Genomic DNA, 23,279 nt, shown 5'->3' with positions numbered 1-23,279 from the left:
GTGGAGGCATTTGAGGTGCATTGGGCACATTAATTTGTGGTTCATTCCTCCAACTAAGATTAGGATGGTTACACCAATTTGGATGATACGTGTTTCCCATTGGTTGCATAACTGACCTTTGGTAATTATTTATAGTATTTGCTTGATCATACTCATGCATGATATTTTGTACAACTGAGATTATTGGACAATCCTTTGTGTCATGGTCTGTACTACCATAAATGGTACAAAAATTACCTAAGGAAGTGTTTGCTTTAACCATATCAACCTTCCTAATTTCCAAGGCTTTGACCTTTCTGGCCAATGCAGCGAATTTTGCATTAAGGTCGTCTTCCTTTCTTAGGACATACATTCTCGCTTTCTCTCTAGGAATGGGTCTAGTTTGGTCTGATTTAGTAGAGATATCCCATGTCTGCGTATTCTCTGCTAACATATCTAGAAAATCTTAAGCCTCATTATGATCTTTGTCAAGAAAGGTTCCACCACATATCATCTCTATGAATTGACGGGTATCCATGGTGAGACCCTTTCGGAAAGCATCAATCACGTGTCATGGTTCATAACCATGATGTGGACAAGTAATTAGAATGTCTTTGAAGCGCTCCTAAGCTTGAAAAAATAATTCATTCCCCTTTTGGGAGAATGATATGATTTCTTGTTTTAGTGCATTTGTTTTGTGCTCGGGAAAGAACTTTTTCAAAAACTCTCTACTTAAGGCATGCCATAAAGTGATGGTATTAGGTCGTAGAGAGTTGAGACATGCTTTGGCCCGATCCTTTAGAGAAAATGAGAATAACCTAAGCTTAAGTACATCCCTATTGCCATTGTTTACTTATAACGTTGCAATTACTTCCTCAAAGTCCTTGAGGTGCAAGTAGGGGCTTTTAGAATCTAAGCCATGAAATTTAGGAATTAATTGAATCACACCTGGTTTAAAATCAATGTTCCCTGTGTGAGCAGGGAACACTATGCAAGATGGTAAAGTTGATCTCTCAGGGTGTAAATGTTCACGTAAAGTCCGTGGTTGGTTTAACACATTCATATGAACTTCATTTTCATCCTCAAGAGGAGGATTATTTTGATTTATAGTTGGATCTGACAGATTTGGATTTGGATTATCAATTGGGTCTGCCATGGAATTCAAGTGATGTTGAGTGCCTCTTCTAAGTGAATAATCAAGGCCTGGAACTAGTCCTCCTTCAGAGGAGAGTCGATTGTTTTAATCCCTACTCCAACGGGACATAAACCATCTACACCACACAACAAATACCACTAATTCAAATAACAAGTATGATACTTAAAATAAAAAAAAAACTTAAATCAACAACCTTGGCCGGGCCAACCATGAGGGTTCAATCCACAAAGCAAAATAAATCAACAACCGGTGGCGGGGCCAACCATGAGGGTTCATCCACAAAAAAATTAAAAATAATAATAATAAATAAATAAATAAAAATAAAACTAATGCAGAAATTAAACTATGCTAATCTGAAAAATAGATTCAGGTGGATGATCTTTGTGATCAAACAAAAAACTATAGGACAACCATAACACTTGGGTGATAAAATCCCAAGTAGGGCAACCTTATGTCATAGTTAGTGCTTGAAAGACCCAACTGAATTTATTTTCAAAGAAAAAGAAAAGAAGAAAGAAAAATAATTTTTAAAAAATCTACGAGAAAATCGGAGGGTTTAGAAAATCTACAAAAAGGTTGGGGGTGTAGAAGAAAACTTACCTTAGTTATCTTGCACGGATCTGATCTATCCCAGTCTCTCCCCGGCAACGGCGCCAAAAACTTGATTGCTTGCCTCCAAGTGCAGAGGTTCATAAGTAATATCCTGTGAATACAGGGTCGATCCCACAGGGAGATGAATTGCGAGAAGGAAAAAAAATCAAATGCAAAACAAACTAAGTAATAAAAACTAAAAAAATGATTTGATTTTGGAATTTTTGAATGGATGTAATTCAACTGAATAAAATAACACCCAAGCTTCAAAGTTCCACACATAGGTTAATGTTCCAAAATCATGATGACTTGGATAACACAACTAGGATCTGAGCACTATGGTCAGCCTAATCGAAAAATAAAACAGTTTAAATATTTAATAAATGATATAAAAGATTAGAAAATAATGGATCTGCACCATTGACATATATTCTCAAGCGCCAGTGATTTTAAGTATTCAATATCTATAGGATAATGAATATCAAAGAAATATAACAGGTTGAGAACATCTCCTATCTAGGAAATCTGATTAATCTAGGGTAAGCCTATCCATCAATGTGGATCTCATATGATGGAAACATATGGATCTCACAAGAGGATAAAAAACAAAACCTAAATAATAGATAACATGCATATACCATTCTTCTTATTATTTAAACAATCAATCATCATAATCTTAAAGAAATAATAAACCCATGTGCTTCCCTTCTACCTTGGGCTAGAGGAAACTTAGAAAAACATAATTAAATTGCAGAAATAAAAAGCAACAAGAAAGAAAGAAGAAAAAAAATGCAAATAGAAAAGATCTAAAAGGAAAGAAACAACTTATAAAACTTTAATAAAACTAAAAACTCTTTAAAAATTCTAAATTTTGCTCTTGAATGCTTCTAATGATGTTTAAGAATGCCCTAAGAGGCCCTATTTATAAGTAGGGAACTCCAATTTTCGTACAAAGTTGAAAACCCTAGAAAACGCCTCAAATATACGTATTTTTTCAAAATAGATTTCTCGCTGCATAGTTTGTTTAAAACAGACTTCCTGCTGCGCAGTTTTCTAAAATGAACTTCACAGCTTCATAATATACTTTTTCAGGACGATTTTAGGATTCTTCACTTCAAATATTCGATTCTCTTCATTCCTCACTCGGTTTTCTTAGATCTTTGGCATGTGAATTCTTCAATCTTGATCTCCTAAGATCCATCCCTTGCCTTGGTGATTTTCGAGCATCAAATTCTTACTTTTTAGCACCCTTTTTCAATCTAAGCTCTTAAATTCACTTTGCAACACATACATGAGTAAAATAGAATATTAAGATGATTTATGTTCATAAAATCAAAATATAAATGGAAAAATTATGCAATATTTGAGTCTCAACACCAGACAAGTCCACATTAAAGGTAGGCTCCACATTATGGCCGTTGAATATTGAAGGTGGGCCCCACATAATGGGCTTTAACATTGATGGTGGGCCCCACATGATGGATGACCAACATCAAAGGCAAGCCCAACATAATGGACAGTGTGCATCAAAAGTTGGCCCCTAATGATGCATGGCCCACATCTAGGGTGAGCCCTACATGATGGACAACTCACATCAAAGGCAGAGCACACACAATGAACGGTCCGCATCAAAGGTTAGCCCCACATAATGGATGGCGGATGTGAGGGGGACCAAACGGATTTGAGAGATAAATACCTCTCTGTAATGTTGGAAATCAATAGTGAAATCAATAGTGCTTTTCTACTTTTTAGTTAATGAGTTACTTGTGGCGGCATAGGTAGTTTACCCATAAGTAACTTACAATCCCAACCCTCCCTTAAGAGACGTACATCAATATGGTGTTCATCAAGAACACACAAAACTCTTTTTTATATTAGAAGAGTTTATTCATACCAAGCCACCAACCAACCAGGGCTGTCAACGGGCCAGCCCAAGGTTGGCCTCAGCCCAGATTTTGAACCATTTAAGGCCTGGCCTATTCAAAATTTTGATTTTGGCGGGCCCCAGCCCAGCCCATTGATAGCCATACCACTAACTAAAAAGAAAGAAAGAAAAATAAATAAAGAAAAGCACACATTTTATTTATTTATGTAGATAACGATGACACAGACACAGACGATTAAGTTGACACATCTAACAATCAAACTTATACTAGATTGATTACATAGTTCCAAAAGGCTCTCCTATCCAGCACCTACGACCCACCTTCCACTCATTTTATTTTATATATGTAGAAACCGTCGACAAAGACAACTTAACTAGACATATCCACTAGCATGATCAGATAGTTCCATGAGCCTCTCCTATGCAGAACCTCCAACGTCATCGTCATCGTCAGCGCCTGGCCCAGCCTCCTCTACCTGGGATGGCATCCCTGCCACCACGCCTTCCCTCATCACAACCTCCTCTTCCTGGGATGGCATCCCTGCCACCACACCTTCCCTCTTCACAGCCTGTTAACATGATAATTGAATTGGAATATTTTTAAGCTCCACAAACAGATGGTATTGAATTGAGTTACAAATAATGTAAGCAGGATTCATACCTCCATTTCAGGGAGTGTTGGAGTAGTGAACATTGCCAGAAGCTCACTTGATGTGTAATCCTGAAGCCAGGGTGGCCAGTCTAAATCCACTTGGCGGTTGACTTGGCACACTGGTGCCTGGGGCCCCACGATGTTTCCTTCATCGATAGTCTTATCTATCACAACATCACTAAAAAAGAACCACCAAAATATTAATTAATGATAATCTATACTATATAATAAAGGAATACTTGGTTAATTAGAGATGGCAATGGGTCAGGTCAGACCCAGATAGGTTATCAGTGGGTCGAACCAGATGACCCAACCAGACCAAACCAACTTTTTTTTTTGGGTTAGCTTGTTAGTACACACCCCACTGTTAGCCACCCCTACCAGGGAATCGATACTAAGACCTCAGTGTCGAAACGAGGGTATCTTCACTCAGTCTACCACTTAAGCTATGGACTAAACCAACAACTTAAGACAAAATAACGCAGAAGTACATGTACATGATTTATGTTTTTATATATGTATGTGTATGTATCAACTAAACGGGCCGGGCTGGTCATACCTTTAGCCCCATATTTCTCTCTAAAAGACTAAAACCTGAGTTGTGTCGTGATGGGTCGAGTTGGGTCAGTGGAGCCCAACCTTATTGCAATTAAATGGCTCAGGATGGATTTGGCTTGGGCTATATTACTTATAATTGGATTAAGTCTGGCCAAAGGGAAATGGGCCTCAGGTCGGGTCTAGGCTTGAGTTTTTGCCCCATTTAATAAATGGGTCAGGTCCGGACTAACCCGAACCCAACCCATTGCCACCTCGAGCGTAAATTTGTAATTCCACAAGTATTATTATTCCCAAGTCTGCCCCATCCATTAGATTGTAAATTGCAACTGTACATATGTCGCGATTCCAAATCAGCAGCTTATGTTTCCCTATTTGATCCCTTACGCTGTGAAGGTCCAAGGATCGGACTTTAGAACCGTCCATATTCTGGATGGAAACATAGATAGACCACAATAAGAAACTCATGCTGATCGGATGATGGTTACGATCGATGTTTACAACCGTGTGTGGACCATAAAAAGAATATTTTCAGTGGTTCTAGTCTATTAATGAATGTCCATTCAGAACTGATCATAAGCCAATCCAAAGAGCATCCAGAGAATTGACGGTTCTGATCATCCTGACCATCTCTTCAGGTGGGTCCCATAAGGCGACACATGCTGGTGATCATAGATCAAAAGATGGACCCAAATATTTCTAGAATTTAAAAATTCGGCCAACTCAGTGAGTCAAAATTTCGAGTCAAAACGTTTGAATCGACCGATCCCGAGTTGATGTTTCTGGTTTACCAAAAATAGTATTTATAGCAGTTACAGCTACAGATATACCTTGAGCGAAACAAAGCGTTGTATTCCATGGAAATGTTGATGGGATGGAGGGGGATTTCTGGAAGGAGTGCCACGTCATCTACTTTGAATGGGAATGTTTCATCCTCACCATCCAAGCTTGTCTGGTTTTATATTGAAGTTAATTATCTTGAGAAGAGATGATCCAGTGCTTATAGTTGGATAGAGAAGCATGGATGGTCCAATGAATCGATCTGGACTGTCCATTAATTCCAGCTCACGATTCAGTGGCCACCACGCAAAACAGAATTGAAATCAGATTATTCTAACCATCTGATCAAAAGCTTGTAAAATGGATGGTCAAGATTGTTTAGGGGAAAAAAGTGTCCAATCAATGATCTGAACTATCCATTTGGTGAGACCAATAATGGATTGCTTATAGTTATAAAGAATCACTTGGATCGAACGATCCTAACCATTCCATCCATGGACCAAAAGATGGATGACTATAGAAGCGAAGGCCAGAAAAGGATTGCAAAAGCTACTTGCGCGAGTATGTTTATAATCCGACACATCGACACGTGCCAGTGCTGTGCCCTTATGCATGATCAAATCCGTCCATTAGGTAGGACCCACCACATGCAGTGAGACCCATATTTTACCTGACCGAATCCCTGACCCTGAGAGAAAACATGGTTGCGTAAGAGCTCTTCCTGCAAGTAGAGGAAAGCAAGACAGGAATTATGCTCAGCTGGATACTCTGCAGTGAAAGATACATGGACGTGTAAGATCCAACGGTTGCGATCTACCTTAATTTCATTGATACGGTTCAGTGCGGCCGTTAGGAACCTCTCGCACCATTCAGCTTGCTTGATGGACGTGATAGTGTCCGGATCGGGCTCATAATTCCTACCAAGTCCCCAACCAATGGCCAAAACAAAAAAAAATCACCATTAAGCTATCGGCTGGATTGCGCTTACACTGAACGTTGGTGTATATTCTCTTTCGCGGTGTGGATGAGAGAGAGAGAGAGAGAGAGAGAATTTTCAGACCTCAGTCTGGCTTCAACAACCTCTAGCTGATGGGAGAGTCGGCTCACTTCCCTTTGAAGCTCCTTAATAAACGGTAGCAATCCAATTTCCAAAACACAAATAAATCTTAATAAAAATATTAAACAATAAGTCACGGTCCACCGGGATGATTGCATGACATCGAAGCCGTTCATCATGTAAGGCCCCTACGTTCTCCGAGGCGCCCAAAATCAGCCCGATCCAAAAATCAGGTGGGCCTCACCACAGGGAACAGATGGGATGGAGAAGCCAACCATTAAAAACCTTCTGGATTTTGTGTGGGGCCCACATGTGTTTTATATGCCAGCCAAACCATTAAAAAGATGCTACACGCCAGGATGAATGGGCAGTACAAAATTCAGGTCGTTCAAACGTCAGGTGGGCCACACCGCATGAATTTTACACGGTGTAGCCCACCTGAGTTTTGGATCTAACTGATTTTTTGTCTTGTAGGAAAACAAAGGATCCAGCCTCAACAATGATGATGATGACAGTAATAACAAACATAATAAATAAAATCCCTTGAACAAACATCACTATTTTACCTCAATCCTGAAGTCACAATTCCACCGTTAAACATGCAAAACAGAACCATATTTATTAGAAAATAATACCCAAACTTATAAGAACCCCCTTCCACCCACCACCTGGCAGGGCATACAATGAATCAGGACCATACACCTAGTGGGTCCCACCCTCGTCAGACCATTGTTAAGAAAGAACCTTTGGAGTCCATGCAACGGATTGGATGCCTTCAAATGAAAAGTAAACTGCCAAAAACATCTAAAGCTTGTATTCCATTGAAGAAAGGTAAGACAAAGGATGGGTAGGATTGTCCCATCAGTGTGGTTTCTGAATGGGTAGACCATCCAAGACGGAGCCCACAAGGTGGACGGTCCCAATCCATCCACCATCTCCATTCCACGTGTACAGAACAGAGAGAAAGACAGAGAGAGACCTAGTTAGTCGAGCAGCTATTTCTCTATTACGTTGGATCTCCCTAAGGCGATTCAGTACTTCCTGCAGCATGCATACATGCATGCATTGGATGCATGAGAATGCATGTGAAAAACACTATAAGAAGAGAAGAAAAACAAGTTTCGCTAAGCCAATTACCTCCTCATTAGGGGCAGAAGTAGTGCGTGCTCTAGCAAAAAAAAAAAAAACTAACTTATTAGTAAAAAATAAATTTTAAAAGAAAAAAATAGAAATCCAAATAGGGATCATGACAAACCCTGTTCTGCAGTAATCAGGAAGGCTAGCATAACGTATGAGAAAATCTTCCAACCTATTAAAAACGAAAAAATATATGAAATTTCTAAGAGAATTCAAGACCCCAAAAAGAAAAGTAAAAAAAAAAATGATTTTTCTTTAATTTTCCCTTTGGCACCTTTGGCTGCATGGGAAGCATATGAGCCTCCCATTAGGGCCGAACATTATCATAGCGATATCATTATCGCAGAGAACGGCAAGCTCAAAGGCTTTCTTGATTATTCCATCGCGGCGCCTAGAAAAGGTGGCGCTACGATCCCCATTGTCTTCAATCCTCCTAATGACGAACTTAACACGACCCATGATTTCCTAAAAAGAGAGAAGAGAAACTAAAACAGAAGAAGGAGAGGAGATGGTTGGTGAGGATGCTTGAATGAAATGAAGAAAGGGTGGGTATTTATAGAGAGAAAAAGGGGTGGGGGTGGATTTAGATGTTGATCCTTTAGTTAGGTTGGTGGTGTCCTATGTTGGCTACTTGGCAAAACTCCCTCGTGATTTTGTTGGCTTTCGATATTTGGGTGTTTTGCAGTAGTTGTTTCAGGGATTAGGTTACTGGGGGCTTTTAAACTGGGGGTACATATAAGGGTAATTTAGAGGTTTTGGAGTTTAGCGGAAAGAGGGTGTTGGTTGGTGGTAAAAGAGATTTCATTAAAGAAACGTTCGAAGGTTTTTTTTTTTTTTTTTTTTTTTTTAAAAAAAGCCTACAAGCTGTAACTTCCATGCATGTGTTGAACCCTAAAAATGGCCATCCCAGGAATGTTCTGCTCTTTCACGAATAAACTATTTGAATGGGCCATCTTTGATCGGCACTTTCAATACTGATTGGGTTTTTTTATTTTTTTATTTTTTTTTTTTTACAACTTAAAGGTGGGCCTTGCAGAATGGATGGCCCACATCAGAGATTCCCCATGTTGGTCCGCATGATGGACAGTCAACATTGAAGGTGGACCCTACAAAATGAAAGGTCTACGTTAAAGGTGAGCTTCACATGATAGATGGCTTGTATTGATTAGAGTAGAGAAATTAATTATTAATTATTTGAATCATGGATCATGTTGCCTTGGATTACCAATCCCTCCAAAAATCATTTTGATTTGATGGTACAACCATGCCTATGAAAGTGGACTAGCCGTGGTTATTAAACTAGAGACATTCCGTTAACAATCAGGGTTGCCCATCATTTGGGGCCCACCTTTCATTAATGATTTATTTTGATAGTCTCTTTGATCGCATGGTCCTAATCTTTCGATCAATGGCTAGAAAAAAAAATAAAGATTATCCATATTGATAAGAATAGAGGTCTGATTGGTGACCTGAACCATCCATCATATGAGCCTTACTTTTGTTTGCCAATCCCTTTCAAAAGTCTACTTTGAATTGATGAATGTAGTTAACCATGCGATCAATTCCTAGAAATATAAATGATCCATATTGATTATAATAGAATTCAATCATTGATTTGGATCATCTAAGAAGTAGTATCCAACTTTGATGGTCATCATGTCTACTCCATGAAACACTGACATTATGAGGGAGGGCCATCCAAACAACATTTGCATTAAAAATTAGATTTTCAGAGCTAAGTTTTTAAATTTTGCTTTCTACAAAAAATTTCTCTCCTTTTTTTTTTTTTTTTTTTTTTTTTTTAAAGCGTCTACCAGATAAGGCTTTAAGGAATTGAGTCATACTTGAGAAAGTAATCTTTCAATGAAACTATTAATGGCATACATAGAAAACAACCACTTATGGAAATATAACCATGATTCTTTCAAGTTTCCACTCTGTAGCCGGCAAAATGCTGATAACGTTATTAGGATGTTGGAAGTATCATCCAGATAATTAGATATTTAAGTTGAATGTTTTTCTTTTATATTCAAATGCATAAAAAGCTCTACTAGGTTCCACATTTCCGATTCTTATGATATTACACATTGCGAATGGCAAAGAAGATAACAATTCCATACCTTCTATTAAACACGATGAAATATTAAGCTTCCTATTAATTTATGGGCCCCAATTTTCACTGGAGTTCAACCATTGCTACCCATTTATCTACACTTACATCTATGATTTGTAGTTCTCTAGTGCAAGTTGAATTCATTTGTAAACAGAGAATACTTTGGAGCATGCACTATGAACTTATGTTTAGTTGTTTTCCATAAAAATCTCATTGCTTTTGAGTTCTATCATCATCATTGCCAGGTTTATAAGATCTATTTTTCCAATCATATAAAGCATAAATTCTCACAATTGCTTGGTAAAAAATTGACGACTATTGCCTGTTTAATCCCATTTATTTACATTTCCACCCAATTGATGGAAAGACATTCAACATTTTCTCTTCCATTCTCAAAATGACATTCGGGTGAGCTTCATTTGACCTTCAAGTTAAATTTCGTTAGAAGAAACATTTTTATGTGAAGTTGGGTTGCAAATTTTCTTGTCATTTCACTCAAAAGGGATTGCTCATAACTCCCCGATTGTCGTTTTCTGACTTGTAGAATCCTAATATTAACTTTGTGTACCTACTGACTTAATAAATTCAAATTTCTCTTTTCTCCAAGATTCGGATGCAATTTGTTAAATTTTGTTGGAAGTAACATTTTTTCCTTTGGATGCAAAATTCCTTGTCATTTCACAAAATTCCGAATGTCGAATACTAAAAATAATTAATTCAAATTTCTCTTTTTAATTTCTAGGATTCAAATGCAGTTTGTTAAATTTAGTTAGAAGTAACATTCTTCCTAAAAAGGGATTACTCATTACTTCCCGATTGTCATTTTCCGAATTGTGGAATCCTAATATTAACTTTTCTTTACCCGCCGACATGATGAAGTCAAATTTCTCTTTTCTCGAGGATTCGCATGCAATTTGTTAAATTTAGTTAGAAGTAACATTCTTCCCATAAGTTGGGTCACAAAATTCCTTGTCGTTTCACATAAAGGGATTGCTCATAACTCCCCGAGTGTCGTTTTCCTGATTATGGAATCCTAATAATAACTTTTGCCTACCCACCGACATAATGAAATCAAATTTCTCTTTTCTCCAGAAATCGCATGCAAGTTAGAAGTAACATTCTTCCCGTAAGTTAGGTTGCAAAATTCCTTGTCGTTTCACAAAAAGGGATTGCTCATAGCTATCCGATTGTAGTTTTCCAGATCAAGGAATCCTAGTATTAACTTTTGCCTACCCACTGACATAATGACATCAAATTTCTCTTTTCTCCATAATTCGCATGCAATTTGTTAAATTTAGTTAGAAGTAACATTCTTCCCAGGAGTTGGGTCACAAAATTCTTTGTCGTTTCACAAAAAAAAAAAAAAAAAGAAAAAAGGATTGCTCATAACCCCAGATTGTCATTTTCCAAATAATGGAATCCTAATATTAACTTTTGCCTATCCACCAACATAATGAAATCAAATTTCTCTTTTCTCCAAAATTCACGTGCAATTTGTTAAATTTAGTTAAAAGTAACATTTTTCCATGAAGTTGGATCACAAAATTCTTTGTCGTTTCATAAAAAGGGATTGCTCATAACTTCCCAATTAAGATTGCTCATAACTTCCCGATTTTCATTAATTGTAGAATCCTAATATCAACTTTGTCTACGTGCCCACGTAATGAAATCAAATTTCTCTTTTCTTCAAGATTCGCATGCGAATTTTTAGGAAACTAGCATGCATTGGTCCATAATTATACACAATAACGGATTGACGCATTTCACAAAAAAGGCTGACTCATAATTGCCGTGTTGTAAATGACTCCTAATGGCACCAATTTTGTCTAATAACATGATAAAAATCTACATTTGCTTTTACATGGGATTTGACTTACATTTTTACATGGTTCCCTCAATCCACTACAAGGGCCTATTTGGATTTGGTTAAAGTTGTGTCCTAATTAGTAATCTAGGGCATGCAATGCATGCAGTTAGGTTAGCTAGTGGTGGACATGCTATTATTAACTAGTTGTTTCATTTCTTGTTTGTCAAATCTTCGTAATATCAAGTAGAATATATTCTGTCACATGGGGAGAAATTAAATTTTAATGAGTGCAACATGTGCATATACCTAGTTAACACTTTTGACATTGACGGATGTGCCACATTTGTTTAGTGCTTAAAGATTGATAGATTGATGGAGGAACATATAAATATGTGATGAACCTGTACATGTTGTCCAAAAATAAAATCTGGTCCAATCAGCATTTGGGTTCAAATATTGGAAATAGGTGAGTTGGTTAGAAAACTTCAGCCAATTTTTCCTGAGACATACATTTGTTTCACAAACTGTGACCCACCTGAACAGTGGATCAACCTAATTCTTTGGATAGTGCATCAAAGTAGTGGTCCCGTTCTGATGGATGCATGGATTGGATCTCGTGCTTACCATGGCATGCTGGCATATGTGTGGCATGCACGGATGGACTTATCAAAAGCTTATGTACTTCAAATGTTGATGGAAAATAGTGGCGTGGTTCACTTGGACGGTCCAATCGATTCATGTGAATTACCACCGTGTTTAAGTCCATAACATATTTCATGAGCCACCATGAGAAAATAACACTGATCTTAGCATGGACTTATTTTTTATAGCCTTCCCGTTTGTAAGCCAAGGATGGGATGGCTATGATTGCCTAACGGAAGTTATTCTTTGGAATGATTGGCCCTGACAAATGGATGTTTCGAATTGTTGACTGGACCTATTTCGTATAAACAATCTTGACCGTCCATATTGAAGTTTATTGATCAAATGGTTAATATTTGTTTTACATGCATGGTAGTCGATAAAATGCGTGCGAGACAGAGTGAACAATCTGGATCAATGGATTGGACCGTTTAAGTTTCCGAATGTAACTAAGAGCTCTACATTGAAAGAACCGGAGCATCTCTCAAAATAACTAACTGCCAACCGTCTAGATTCGTAAGGAAAAAGTCTAAGTGGTCCTCGAACCATGGGCCCTGCATTTATGGCCGTGCAATTGGACGGTCATGATTAAAGTTTCAACCCCCCGGGAAGCGGATTGGTTGGTGTGCCACACACTACCGACCTGGCGTGTGGGTACGTGTCATGCGAAGACGAGCGCTGACGCTCCTCGAGATCCAGGTTGTACCAACGGTTCAAAGGAGATCAAAGTTACATGGCCCCACAATGATGTATTTGTTATATCCACGCCGGTTCATCCATTTGAAGAGAACATTTTAGCACATGATGGAAGAGAACATTTTAGCACATGGTCCCAAAAAATGAAGTATAACCAAAACTCAAGTGGACCACACCACAGATAGCAGTAGGGACAATGATTCTCACCGTTAAAACATTCGTAGGCCCCACCATAACGTTTATTTTCCATCCAACATGTTCATAACGCCACCGACCTCGATGAAGAAGGTTAAAAAAAAAATAGCATACGGTTTGGATTCTACTTGCTTACCAATAAAAAAGGAAGGGCAGTTTTTTCTTTATGGTAAATAGAGAAGAATAAAGGGTGGAGATTTTACCCGCATCCCTTACAACTCAAATGCTCTATAAAACGTTTACAAAGTAGGATACAATACTCGAGCTTTGTCGAGCCCATCATGTTATTTGTTTGGAATCTACTCCATCCATCAGATGCAGCCCCTCACCTTCATCGTACATCCCAAAACTAAGATTGATCAAAAATTCCAGTGGCCACAATACGAGAATTATGTAAGTTACTACTAAAACCTCTAAGTTTGTGTTGTGCCCACTTGAGTTTTGGATCAATCTGATTTTCGTGAAATCTCTTCATCCAGATTATTAGCATAAATGAATGGGTTAGATGAAATAGACACATGCCTGTAGGCCTGCATACAAACCTACGGTTGGTGTCCCATTACTATTGTTCACTATGGTGTGGCCCACCTGATATCTAGATTGAGCAGATATTTTTCTACAAGACCTTACATTATAGAAAAAACCTGATATATGGAATGGATGTCACGTACATGCACAAAATTGTGGGGCCCACATAGGTTGGGACTTGTGCATGGGGATTCCCACCCTACCATCCACATTAAAACAAGTAGGGGTTTATCCTTCTACTAGTGATTTAGGGGCAGTTTGAATGCAATTAAAGATGTGCCCGCAAAAGACATTTGTATAGACAGCTTCTCCATGGTTTTTCATATAACACGCCTTCAAATAAAAGAAAATAAAATAAAGATGAGAAAAACGCATTCCTAATCTTATTGTATAAAAGAATATAATGTTCGGTATACATGTATCACATATGTTATAAGTGAGATTGTCAATAAAGCAATCCAAATATGCTATCATCAATCTTCAAACATATTACATGTGTGTCGTATCTGTTTAATGGACGTGTCATAAATGTTATGTGTGCACCTAGCCATCTTGAGGTCTCCACATGTGCTCTATTTTATTTTTATTTTTAAATAAAAAAAAATTAATGAAGTAACTTTTTTATTAAGAAATGTGAGATCATCATCTAAAACTTTGCTAATTTATATTTAAAAAACTCGAAAAAACTGTACACAAAACTCCAGAGAGGCGCCACGTGAGTGTGTAGGGGTGTGTGCGTGTGTAAAAAAAAAAAATTTTAAAAGCCACTCATTGAGCACATATCAATATCAATGGACTTGTAAAAGCACCAAACCTGGAACAAATGGAACAGCGGACCTGTGTATGATGAAGAAGCTGACCAGCAAAACTGAAGCTTGGGGCGATGATGGAGGATCTGCGGTAGCTCTGCTCACCCACTTAAGCTTTAGCAAACCTTGATGAAGTTACCCCTTTAGAAGCAATGGATGGAGATGATCAGCCAGGAACACCTGTTACCCAACAAAACAGACCACAGAGAGAAAACCAAGAACACTCTGAAATGCAACCTGAAGCCAGACAACCACCCTGAACAGGGCCTCTGAAACTCCTGGAACAATCATACATACAAAACAGACAGCGGGCCCAGTAAATATCCTCATAAAAAAAAAGGCAACCATCCACAAACCAGCCCAAAGCAAACAACCACGTAACAGCAAAATCCCTTAAAATTGCATGACTTAAATAGCAACCTGTAGTGAATGGACCATGCCTCAAAGATCTCTCAGATAAGAAAATCCTAACCACCAACTTTCTCATCTCGACCTTCTGTTTGCAGGCCAAATTTTGAAAGGCTAAGATTGCCCAATGGATATAATTTTAGGGGCATGACCCATCACGATTGGGCCCAACCAAGAAGGTACGTACCTCAAGCACGTGGGACCTCACACCTCATCACCACACAATCATCGAACGATGACCATGTAATCAGCTATATCCATGTACATACACCATATCATTTCCATGTTGTAAACGATATCGGCCACACGCATGAGATTGAAGGTTCCTGCTACTTGGACCGACTCGTTCAGTCCTGAGTCAAGGTGGGACTCACCCTAGTCCGAGTCGACTCGTACGACTCGATAGTCGAATATGTAAAGTCATCAACCTAAATATATGTTTGATTCTTAACTTCGCATGAAGCCAGTAAATAAAAAAAAACTCACAGACCTGTCCACACAAACCACCACTGTCCCTACGGGGTTGCACCACCTCCAGGGCGCATTCTAGCACACACACCCTACGTGGATTATTCCATATATACCCTTACTCATAAACTTGCGTGAAGGAGTCCAGACCATCTGCCACGTCCTTGCCATGTTGCTCTAGTAGTCAGGGCGCCCACGTGTCACAGTCTCGTTCTCGAACCGTGGGGTCGATGGGTCATCCGATGCTTGCTGCCATGATAATTACAGTTAGTGCTGTAATATGAAATTATAAATATGTATAAAAGGTGTCTTCTCAGTAGGATTTAAACCTTGAAAACATAATCAGGTGAGATTAGGTTTCCCAGATGTCCGTATGATGTGGACGACTGATACGGATACGGTCCGTTTGTTCCATAACTGTAGAACGCGCTGCCCGTGTATGCCTTCAGATGTGGGTCTGCACATAGGGTTGTCCCTTGATAGATTGGATCGTAAATTGATGATGGAGCCCTAGAAATGAACCATGAAAGCTACCGTAAATAATAATTAAGTCTCTTATTAAGTGCAGCATGCAGGAACGGTCAAGATCGACTGCCTTGATGGGCCACAATGTCTATTAGCTGCGGGCCGCACTTTGGGATCAAGATCCAACGTTATGTATTTCAAATTAATTAGAATTAAACACCATGTATTGGAACCCAACAAAAATGATAATCATGTTAGGATTAAGAGAAACTAATCAGAATTACAGTTCTACTATAAAAAAAAAAAACATACCTTACGATGTTCAGTAAAGCGGGTCCGGCGAACGAGTGGCCGTGATCAGATGGATCATCTGGCTGCCAGTTCATTTCGTCAGTGTTTTGACGGTTTGTAGGTTTCTGCATGAATTGATATTTTCATTAAAGTAAAATCTTCGATAATAGTTATTATGCTTAATTACATTTCTATTTTTTAATAAAGGTCCATGGAAGTTCTACCATAGTGCAACTGAGGGAGAGATCCTTCAGGTGGGCTGGCAACATCGACCACACATCGTAGCCCGCCATTCCCTATCACCGTTCGATCAGGATTTCAGATTAGGTCTCATGAAGTGTTGTTAAAGGATGTCTTAAATCTTGGTGTTGCTCGACCAGTCGAGGGACTGGCTCGATTAGTCGAAGGGGTCCTTCGACTGGTCGAAGATAGCCCGACTCGAAGTCTAATAATGATGTATTTGAAATTTTCAGGACGTTCGACCAATCGAGGGTCAGGCTTGACGAGTCGAAGGGTTACATAAACGGTATGTAATTTGTATGCATACTGCATAAATTTGAAGCAGGTGCGTAAGTGGGGTTTCCCCATCTATAAATAAGAGTCCTACGGCCATCCTTAAGAACACTAAGGTTTTCTAAATGTATTTAAAGGGTTTCTAAAAGGGTTCTAGAGTTATCAAAGCGTGTAGCAAGTGTGAGATTCGAGGTTGTTCGAATCGGGGTATATCCTCTCTTTGTAATTTCTATTTTCATAGTTAATTTCTGCTACTTTGTTTCATAGTTTCTTCCCACAAGGATTTTTCACGTTAAATCTTTGCGTTCTCTTATGATTGCTTGGCGCTCTTGGATTGTTATCCTAGATCTATATCTACGTTATTGCGGAACGCAAATCCCAACATGAAGCAATTGTTTGATGGGAAGTAGAAAGTTTGAAATAAGGGTCTTAATGAAGGATTAACACCGGGAGTGGAATAGTTGGTGCACTTGAGCAGTTGACTGTGATATCCCCCTGTGTATCCTGGCCATCCACTCCCTACGATCACAACCATTAGATCGATAACTGGACCACACAAGCAAGAAGGGATTCAGGTGGGATCAAAGAAGTTAATTAGTGTACAGCTGAGTTATTGGCCTGGATCTGCCACTGTGGCGGCAATGCTGATATGTGATGGCCCATCATTCCCTGCAATCATATAATCAAGATCAAGTAATGGGCCCCACAAGCTATTCTGTGATCATAGATATAACATGTAACCTGGATTATAGGGTGAGGGGGTGGGATTGGGAGAGATTGATGCTCGGATGAGATGCCCATCTGATGCCAAGGCACCATGTTTGAGAGATCGGCATTGCGAGGGTCATGGCTGGCCGGTGTATTTTCTGTGACCTCGCGCACACGTACCACCCTGCCTCTGTTGGGTAGCTCCCTGAACAAGCTTGAAAAATCCCTTTAAAAAATAGCACACGTGTGTGAGATCTAAGCTTTCCATTTTACTCATCATACGGGCCACTGTATAAAAATGATCAGGCCACACAAACCTCTACTAATGTTGTGAACAATGAAATAATATAAATGACTTCATTTCGCAGGGTACGCACTGAGAGTTTGTCGGTTCATTATCTCCCACCGTTAAAAATGATTAGAGAGAATTTCAGCAAGCTTTTCCAAATGATAATCTCCAAAGGCCCACTTAAGATTCCCACCCACTTGCCATTATTGGACGGTGGGAGATTTGTGCAGACGGATTCTCTCCACATGCACTATGGCCAGACAGTCTCTCAGATAAATATTAATGTTAGACGATGTTAAATATCAACAATGGTGGTGGAAAACTGCAAAGGGTACTCGCTCTCGCTGGACCGGCATATGGGTCAATGTTTCACATCTGTGCAAGATCTGGACCGTTGATCTGTAGGGCACACCATCAGCATGTGCTAGACGGAAAATTAGGCAGTTCTACTCATTGTTGAGCATGGAACATCGGCCATTTATCTAACCACTATCTTTTCTCTTATTAGTGTGCCCCACCTGATGAAAGGACCGATCTCATTTTGAAGGAGATGCTCACAGTACAACCTACTGATGTCTATCATGTCAGTAGACCTTCTTGTTGTGATGATGATGATGATGAGAGAACAGACAATGTACCCTGCTGAGTTGATTTCCAAGGCCCCAGGCATGACTGGTGTCCCAGCAATTTGATTAAACTCCGTCTATCCATTGATCAAAATTTTAAATTAGTAAACAAACAAACATTAAAAAAAAAAAAAAAAAAAAAAAAACTTATATTATGAAATATAAACATGATCCAGACCGCTCATTCATCTGGTGAGCCTTAAAGCAGAGTGTATATATCCCGAGAATTCAATGGTAGGTTATCCTAGCCGCTGATTGGAGGACTTATGATAATTAATCGTGGGTGGTCTGGTAAAGCCAACTAAGGCCGACATTCAATGGGCCCCACGTTTTATTTTTGATGAATGGCCCATCAGGACGTTCATGGGCTCATTCACGTGAGCCGTCTCGATCCACCCTTCTAGTATTGATCCGGACCGTACACTTGGTTGGTCCTACCATTAATGGACCATGGTTAAAACGTCCGCTAATACAGGTGTTCATAAAACATTAGATTAGTGCCTAGTGGCCTTCAAATGGACAGTTAAAGGCAAAAGAATTAGAAGTTGCAATTCAGGAGAGACAGGTGAGCTGAGGTGATGGCTAGGATTATTGTCCTATTGACGTGGGTTTTGAACCGTCATCCGTGTAAATCAGAGACCACTGAGTGGATGGATCGGGTCTACTATTTACCCTTCCACGTGGATGGTGGAAGGCGTCTCCATCAGAATCCACCTTATCATATTTCGCAAGAAAACATGTCCTCATGTGCAGTTCAATATATGGTGATGAGTACCTTCCGTTCAGCGTAAAGTTTCTAAGGTGGTCCAAATATAGTGCTACCAAGAACATGAACGGTTCGGATCGCATCTCAGAATCTGGCCCTTATGGGGCGACAGATGGTGGTCATTCTGAGACGCGACACAGGAAAAATGTACTCTGCTCAATGCGCTGACAACATGCATATCTTAGAAGAAGAATTATTTGGGGTACGCTGGCGTTTCATGACTGTGTGAGAACATACACATGCATTCATCGATCGTACATCTGCAAGAGGTTGTACTCGGATACACACCGACGTAGATTTTGGCTTAGGTCATCTTCTAATGATCCAAGCCATTTATATTACAGGGTCTTACTTTGTATGGTGGAAAGACAGTTAAAGCTCTCAGTTAGTCTAATTTCACCCTTTTGCTTTGAATATGAATTGTCAACATAACCTTTCTATAATCAACGGTTTTAAACTTTCAATCTGAAAGTTCTTTTCGAAATCTCTCATCCACGGAGAGCCCTATCAAATAAACGGGTTGTGTCATTGACAAAGGGTCAAATCCAACGCCTAGGTTGGAAGTGGAACCTTTTCAATTACAGAACACTGCTTATGTGATACGGATTTATTTGATACTCCCCCTGAGTATGAGGCTTGATTCGCAGGCACTTAGATATGGTATACGTGGCACATCTTAAACCAAATTGACTAAATTGTGGAGCCCACCATCTCTAAATTACTGTATAAACATCAGATTGGTTGAACAATCCTAACCTCTGATTTAGGGACATTTGTTTTCTGAAATAAGATTGTTGGACATTTTCATTTTTAACTGTCCAATAAATGCTCGGAAATCTAACATTCAGTTATAAAATAAATAATTGATCTTTAGTCCATGGTACATGTAAATTGATGTCCTAATTTGGAAGGATATCTTTGAATAATCTGTAGGCGAAGCAATTTCTAAGCAATATCTGACTGCCTGCGAATCAACCATCACATCCTGCAAGAGTATCAAGCTATTCTCTCATGCGACCGGGCTACCTAGGATCCAGGATTCCAAAAGAATTCTCACATTGGATATTTCAATCTTTGATCACACGAAGTTAGCCGTCTATATTTAGAGCTAAAGAGCAAATTACCAAAAGGTTGAAATGATCCAATTTAAGATCTTTCTTTAATGATTTTCACCATACAAATTGCGGTCCATCTTATAAACGGTTGAATCATTAGATGACCTAGATCCAACCGCTAAAAATCCTGATCAAATAGGGGTAACGCAGTATTCCAGCAAGCCTCTGTAACTAAATCCAAACCGATCAAATAGGGGTACCACGGTAGATGGGGAAGGCCGCGTTTGATCAACGAACATTTTCAGATAAATCAAGTCCGTTGACCGTTTTAATTCTGACCATCTATTAGATGCCCACCAATCATCCAGGATTATGATTTCTGGGTTATACCCCACAGTCAGCGGTCTAAAGATCTATACGGTTTTGAGTAGGGAAAGATGATGCCACATGTACAGGGGGGGGGCTATGCATGCGTATGGATCATCATGCTCTCACAGAGTGTGAAAATATTTCTCACACATAAGGAAAAGGGTTTATGCTCGACCTGCGGCTGAGTGCCACGTGTCATCGTATTGGACAGAGCTATGCCTCGTGGTACGGATGTGACCTCGTCACGGCCAAATTCGAACACCCTGCATGGACCCCACATAATCAAGCAATCATAAAAATAATAATAAAACCAAAATCAAAAGAAAATGGGCTCCAGCAACCCTACTGAACAATGGGCCCCACAATCATATATTAAGGTTAACCAATTTCACACGCACGTGTTCTCCTTTAACTCCAACAGCTTGCACACGTGTAAAGCTCTACCTAAGGTCCGCACCAGCGTGTAGATGCCCTGGACCATTCATTAGGTTGATCCACTCATCAAGTGGACCACATGGTTAGAAACTAAACAACGGACCAAAAATTTTGCCAAAGTTCTTCTCGGCCTTTTAAGTTTTTTCTGCGGACCACCTGATGAATCGACCGTCCTGATTTTTGGATCAGGCCAAATACAGTAGGACCCACCTGGGCTTGTATCTGGCGCATGGATGCCACGTGGCACATGTGGGGCAGCGTGTACAGGAGCCGGCTTGTATACATGTTTGGGATCACGATATACGGAGTAAACTCGTCTTGTATTTGGTTTTAAATTTGTTACTTGGCCTTGAGCGAGTCGTAAGTTTCTCTAGAAAACGAGTCGACTCAACGAGTTTCCGTTCCGGTCCTTGTTTTTTCTCTGCTAATTTAAGAAGGTGGCATGCAATTGCCATATCGTGACCTGCAAGCTTTAAAGAGGCCTGCTACAAGAGATCCCAACCTATTGCTATTTTTACATTGGGATTGTAGCCGTTGGATCTGAGGCCACGTTGCAATGATCCAAACCATCTATATAATGGGCCTCACAATTGATGAGTGAAACCTTTGGTAATATTCAAGATTGCAAGATCCTATCAAATGAGTTAAATGATCAAAGGGGCGAACTATTCCAAACTGAGAGGGTTATTTTATTTTATTTTTTTTCTGGGTTTATCCCCCGTCCGCGGTCAGGCCCACCGTATGAACGGCTTCTATCATTGAAACATAAACCCGGATTCGACGGCTGCAGTCTGGAAATTAATAAATTAATTAATTAAAAAAAACTGAAATTACAATTTTTGTAATTTAATCAAGGGCAATATTGTCACGCAAAACAGGACCTGGGTCTGGTAGAACAGGAAATAGTGGCTCGGTGATCCCGACCGTCAATATGATGGGTCAGACAGTGGACTCCCAAAAATTACCCTAATGGAAGAATCATAACCTGTAAATAGAAGCTAAATGGTCCAAATTCAAGAGGGAAGAGGCCAAAGCATTGGACGGCTGTGATCTTCTAATCTTCCACCGTACACTTCCCATGCATGCATGCTAATCTGGACTATTTTTCAAAGATGGCTCGCATTGTGGGAGATTCACGCTGATTGCATGACAGTAAATATTTCATTTCAATCATTTTTAGTCTTAGTTCGCAATTTGATGGAAACCAATTCAATGGCTAGGATCATCCCATTAATGCAGTTCTTCTTGGAAGATAATCAATAGATAAAATGGTTTTGATGGATGATCATGACCATTGAATTGGTTTCAATCAAAACTGAGAAATAAGACTAAAACGGTTGAATTGAAATAGTTAGATGTCATTTTAGTGATATGCTCCATCCACAAAGGAGCCCATGCCTTGGACCGTCCAGATTAACATACGTCTATACCACCTTATCATGGATGAGTTGTCAGAGTTATTTGCAATTTGTAGCAAAACCACATTATTGTCTAGCCTAGAAATAGAATAGAAACAGTAGAGAGAGAGAGAGAGAGAGAGAGAGAGAGAGAGAGAGAACTTGTTGTGAGCAGTCATGTCACTTTCAGTCCTTGCTAGGGAAAGGGTCCTGAAAAAGACCTGCATGCATTCGTTCGTGCATGCAAAAACATGCAACAATCTAATGAACTTCTATGCCAGCTTTTCCATTTCATCAATCAAAAACCAGAACACGAAAAATCCTTAGTGAAAATAAAAACAAAGAAGGAAAGAAAGAAAAGAAGAATCAAGGCTTTGGGTTTGAGCTATTTACCTCTTTGTTCTCACTACAATTCTCCACTACAGTCGAAAAAAAAAAAAAGACTGTAAGAGTAAGTACAACAGAAATTTAAGAAACCCAACAAGACAGAAGGTAAATTTTTTAAATGAAAATTCAAGTTAGAGATCGTGTCATACCAATCTTTCGAAATTACGAGGAATTAAGATTGATGAAACAAGCATATACACGAACCTTATATAGGAAGAATGCAAAGAGAAAAAGGTGCCAACAAAGCCCGCTTCAAGAGGGAGAGATAAGGAGCTAAAAACAGGTGGGAATGAGGACAAGAAGAAGAGATAAGGAGTGCATGAGAGCGAGGACAGTGGGGAAGAGGATATGAAGGAGAGTAAGTGGTATTTAATGTCGAGTGGTGATGTGTATAGTTTCTCTCATTATTCCTTAAATACCCCCAGTAATTAGGGCTGTTTACGAGTCAAGCTAGCTGGAAAAGCTCGCTTTTGACTTGGCTTGGGTCAGCTCAAATTGACTCGGTTTGAAAGGCCAACTC

The 23,279-nt window shown here is 39.3% G+C and overlaps 2 protein-coding genes and 1 non-coding gene across 4 annotated transcripts; 1 reads left to right on the top strand and 2 right to left on the bottom strand.

Annotated features, from left to right (window-relative positions):
- Positions 1 to 560: 560 nt before the first annotated feature.
- LOC131238322 (small nucleolar RNA R71) lies at positions 561 to 667 on the top strand. Its single transcript, XR_009167724.1, has one exon. It is a non-coding gene; the product is annotated as a small nucleolar RNA R71 (small nucleolar RNA).
- Positions 668 to 3,852: 3,185 nt separating this feature from the next.
- On the bottom strand, positions 3,853 to 6,992 carry LOC131226004 (agamous-like MADS-box protein AGL104). Of its 2 annotated transcripts, XM_058221649.1 has the most exons (7): positions 6,659 to 6,992; positions 6,416 to 6,515; positions 6,269 to 6,319; positions 5,649 to 5,770; positions 4,273 to 4,441; positions 4,130 to 4,180; positions 3,853 to 4,078 (listed from the first exon to the last, which is right to left on the bottom strand). In XM_058221649.1, the coding sequence occupies exons 1-7, from the start codon at positions 6,832 to 6,834 to the stop codon at positions 4,031 to 4,033; spliced, it is 717 nt and encodes a 238-aa protein (XP_058077632.1). In that variant the 5' UTR covers positions 6,835 to 6,992; the 3' UTR covers positions 3,853 to 4,030. The 2 variants fall into 2 exon arrangements, with proteins under 2 accessions (XP_058077632.1, XP_058077624.1); XM_058221641.1 differs by having other exon boundaries at positions 3,853 to 4,180.
- Positions 6,993 to 14,717: 7,725 nt separating this feature from the next.
- On the bottom strand, positions 14,718 to 22,976 carry LOC131238023 (uncharacterized). The gene is made up of 10 exons (XM_058236151.1): positions 22,766 to 22,976; positions 20,716 to 20,803; positions 18,363 to 18,427; positions 17,469 to 17,661; positions 17,331 to 17,396; positions 17,175 to 17,246; positions 16,439 to 16,510; positions 16,236 to 16,339; positions 15,788 to 15,968; positions 14,718 to 14,762 (listed from the first exon to the last, which is right to left on the bottom strand). The coding sequence occupies exons 2-10, from the start codon at positions 20,737 to 20,739 to the stop codon at positions 14,718 to 14,720; spliced, it is 822 nt and encodes a 273-aa protein (XP_058092134.1). The 5' UTR covers positions 20,740 to 20,803; positions 22,766 to 22,976.
- Positions 22,977 to 23,279: the final 303 nt, after the last annotated feature.

This window comes from Magnolia sinica, chromosome 2 (assembly GCF_029962835.1).
Source record: "Magnolia sinica isolate HGM2019 chromosome 2, MsV1, whole genome shotgun sequence".
NCBI lineage: Eukaryota > Viridiplantae > Streptophyta > Magnoliopsida > Magnoliales > Magnoliaceae > Magnolia > Magnolia sinica.
Note: the sequence above shows the minus strand (reverse complement) of the source record. Positions and strands in the feature narration are given on the sequence as shown.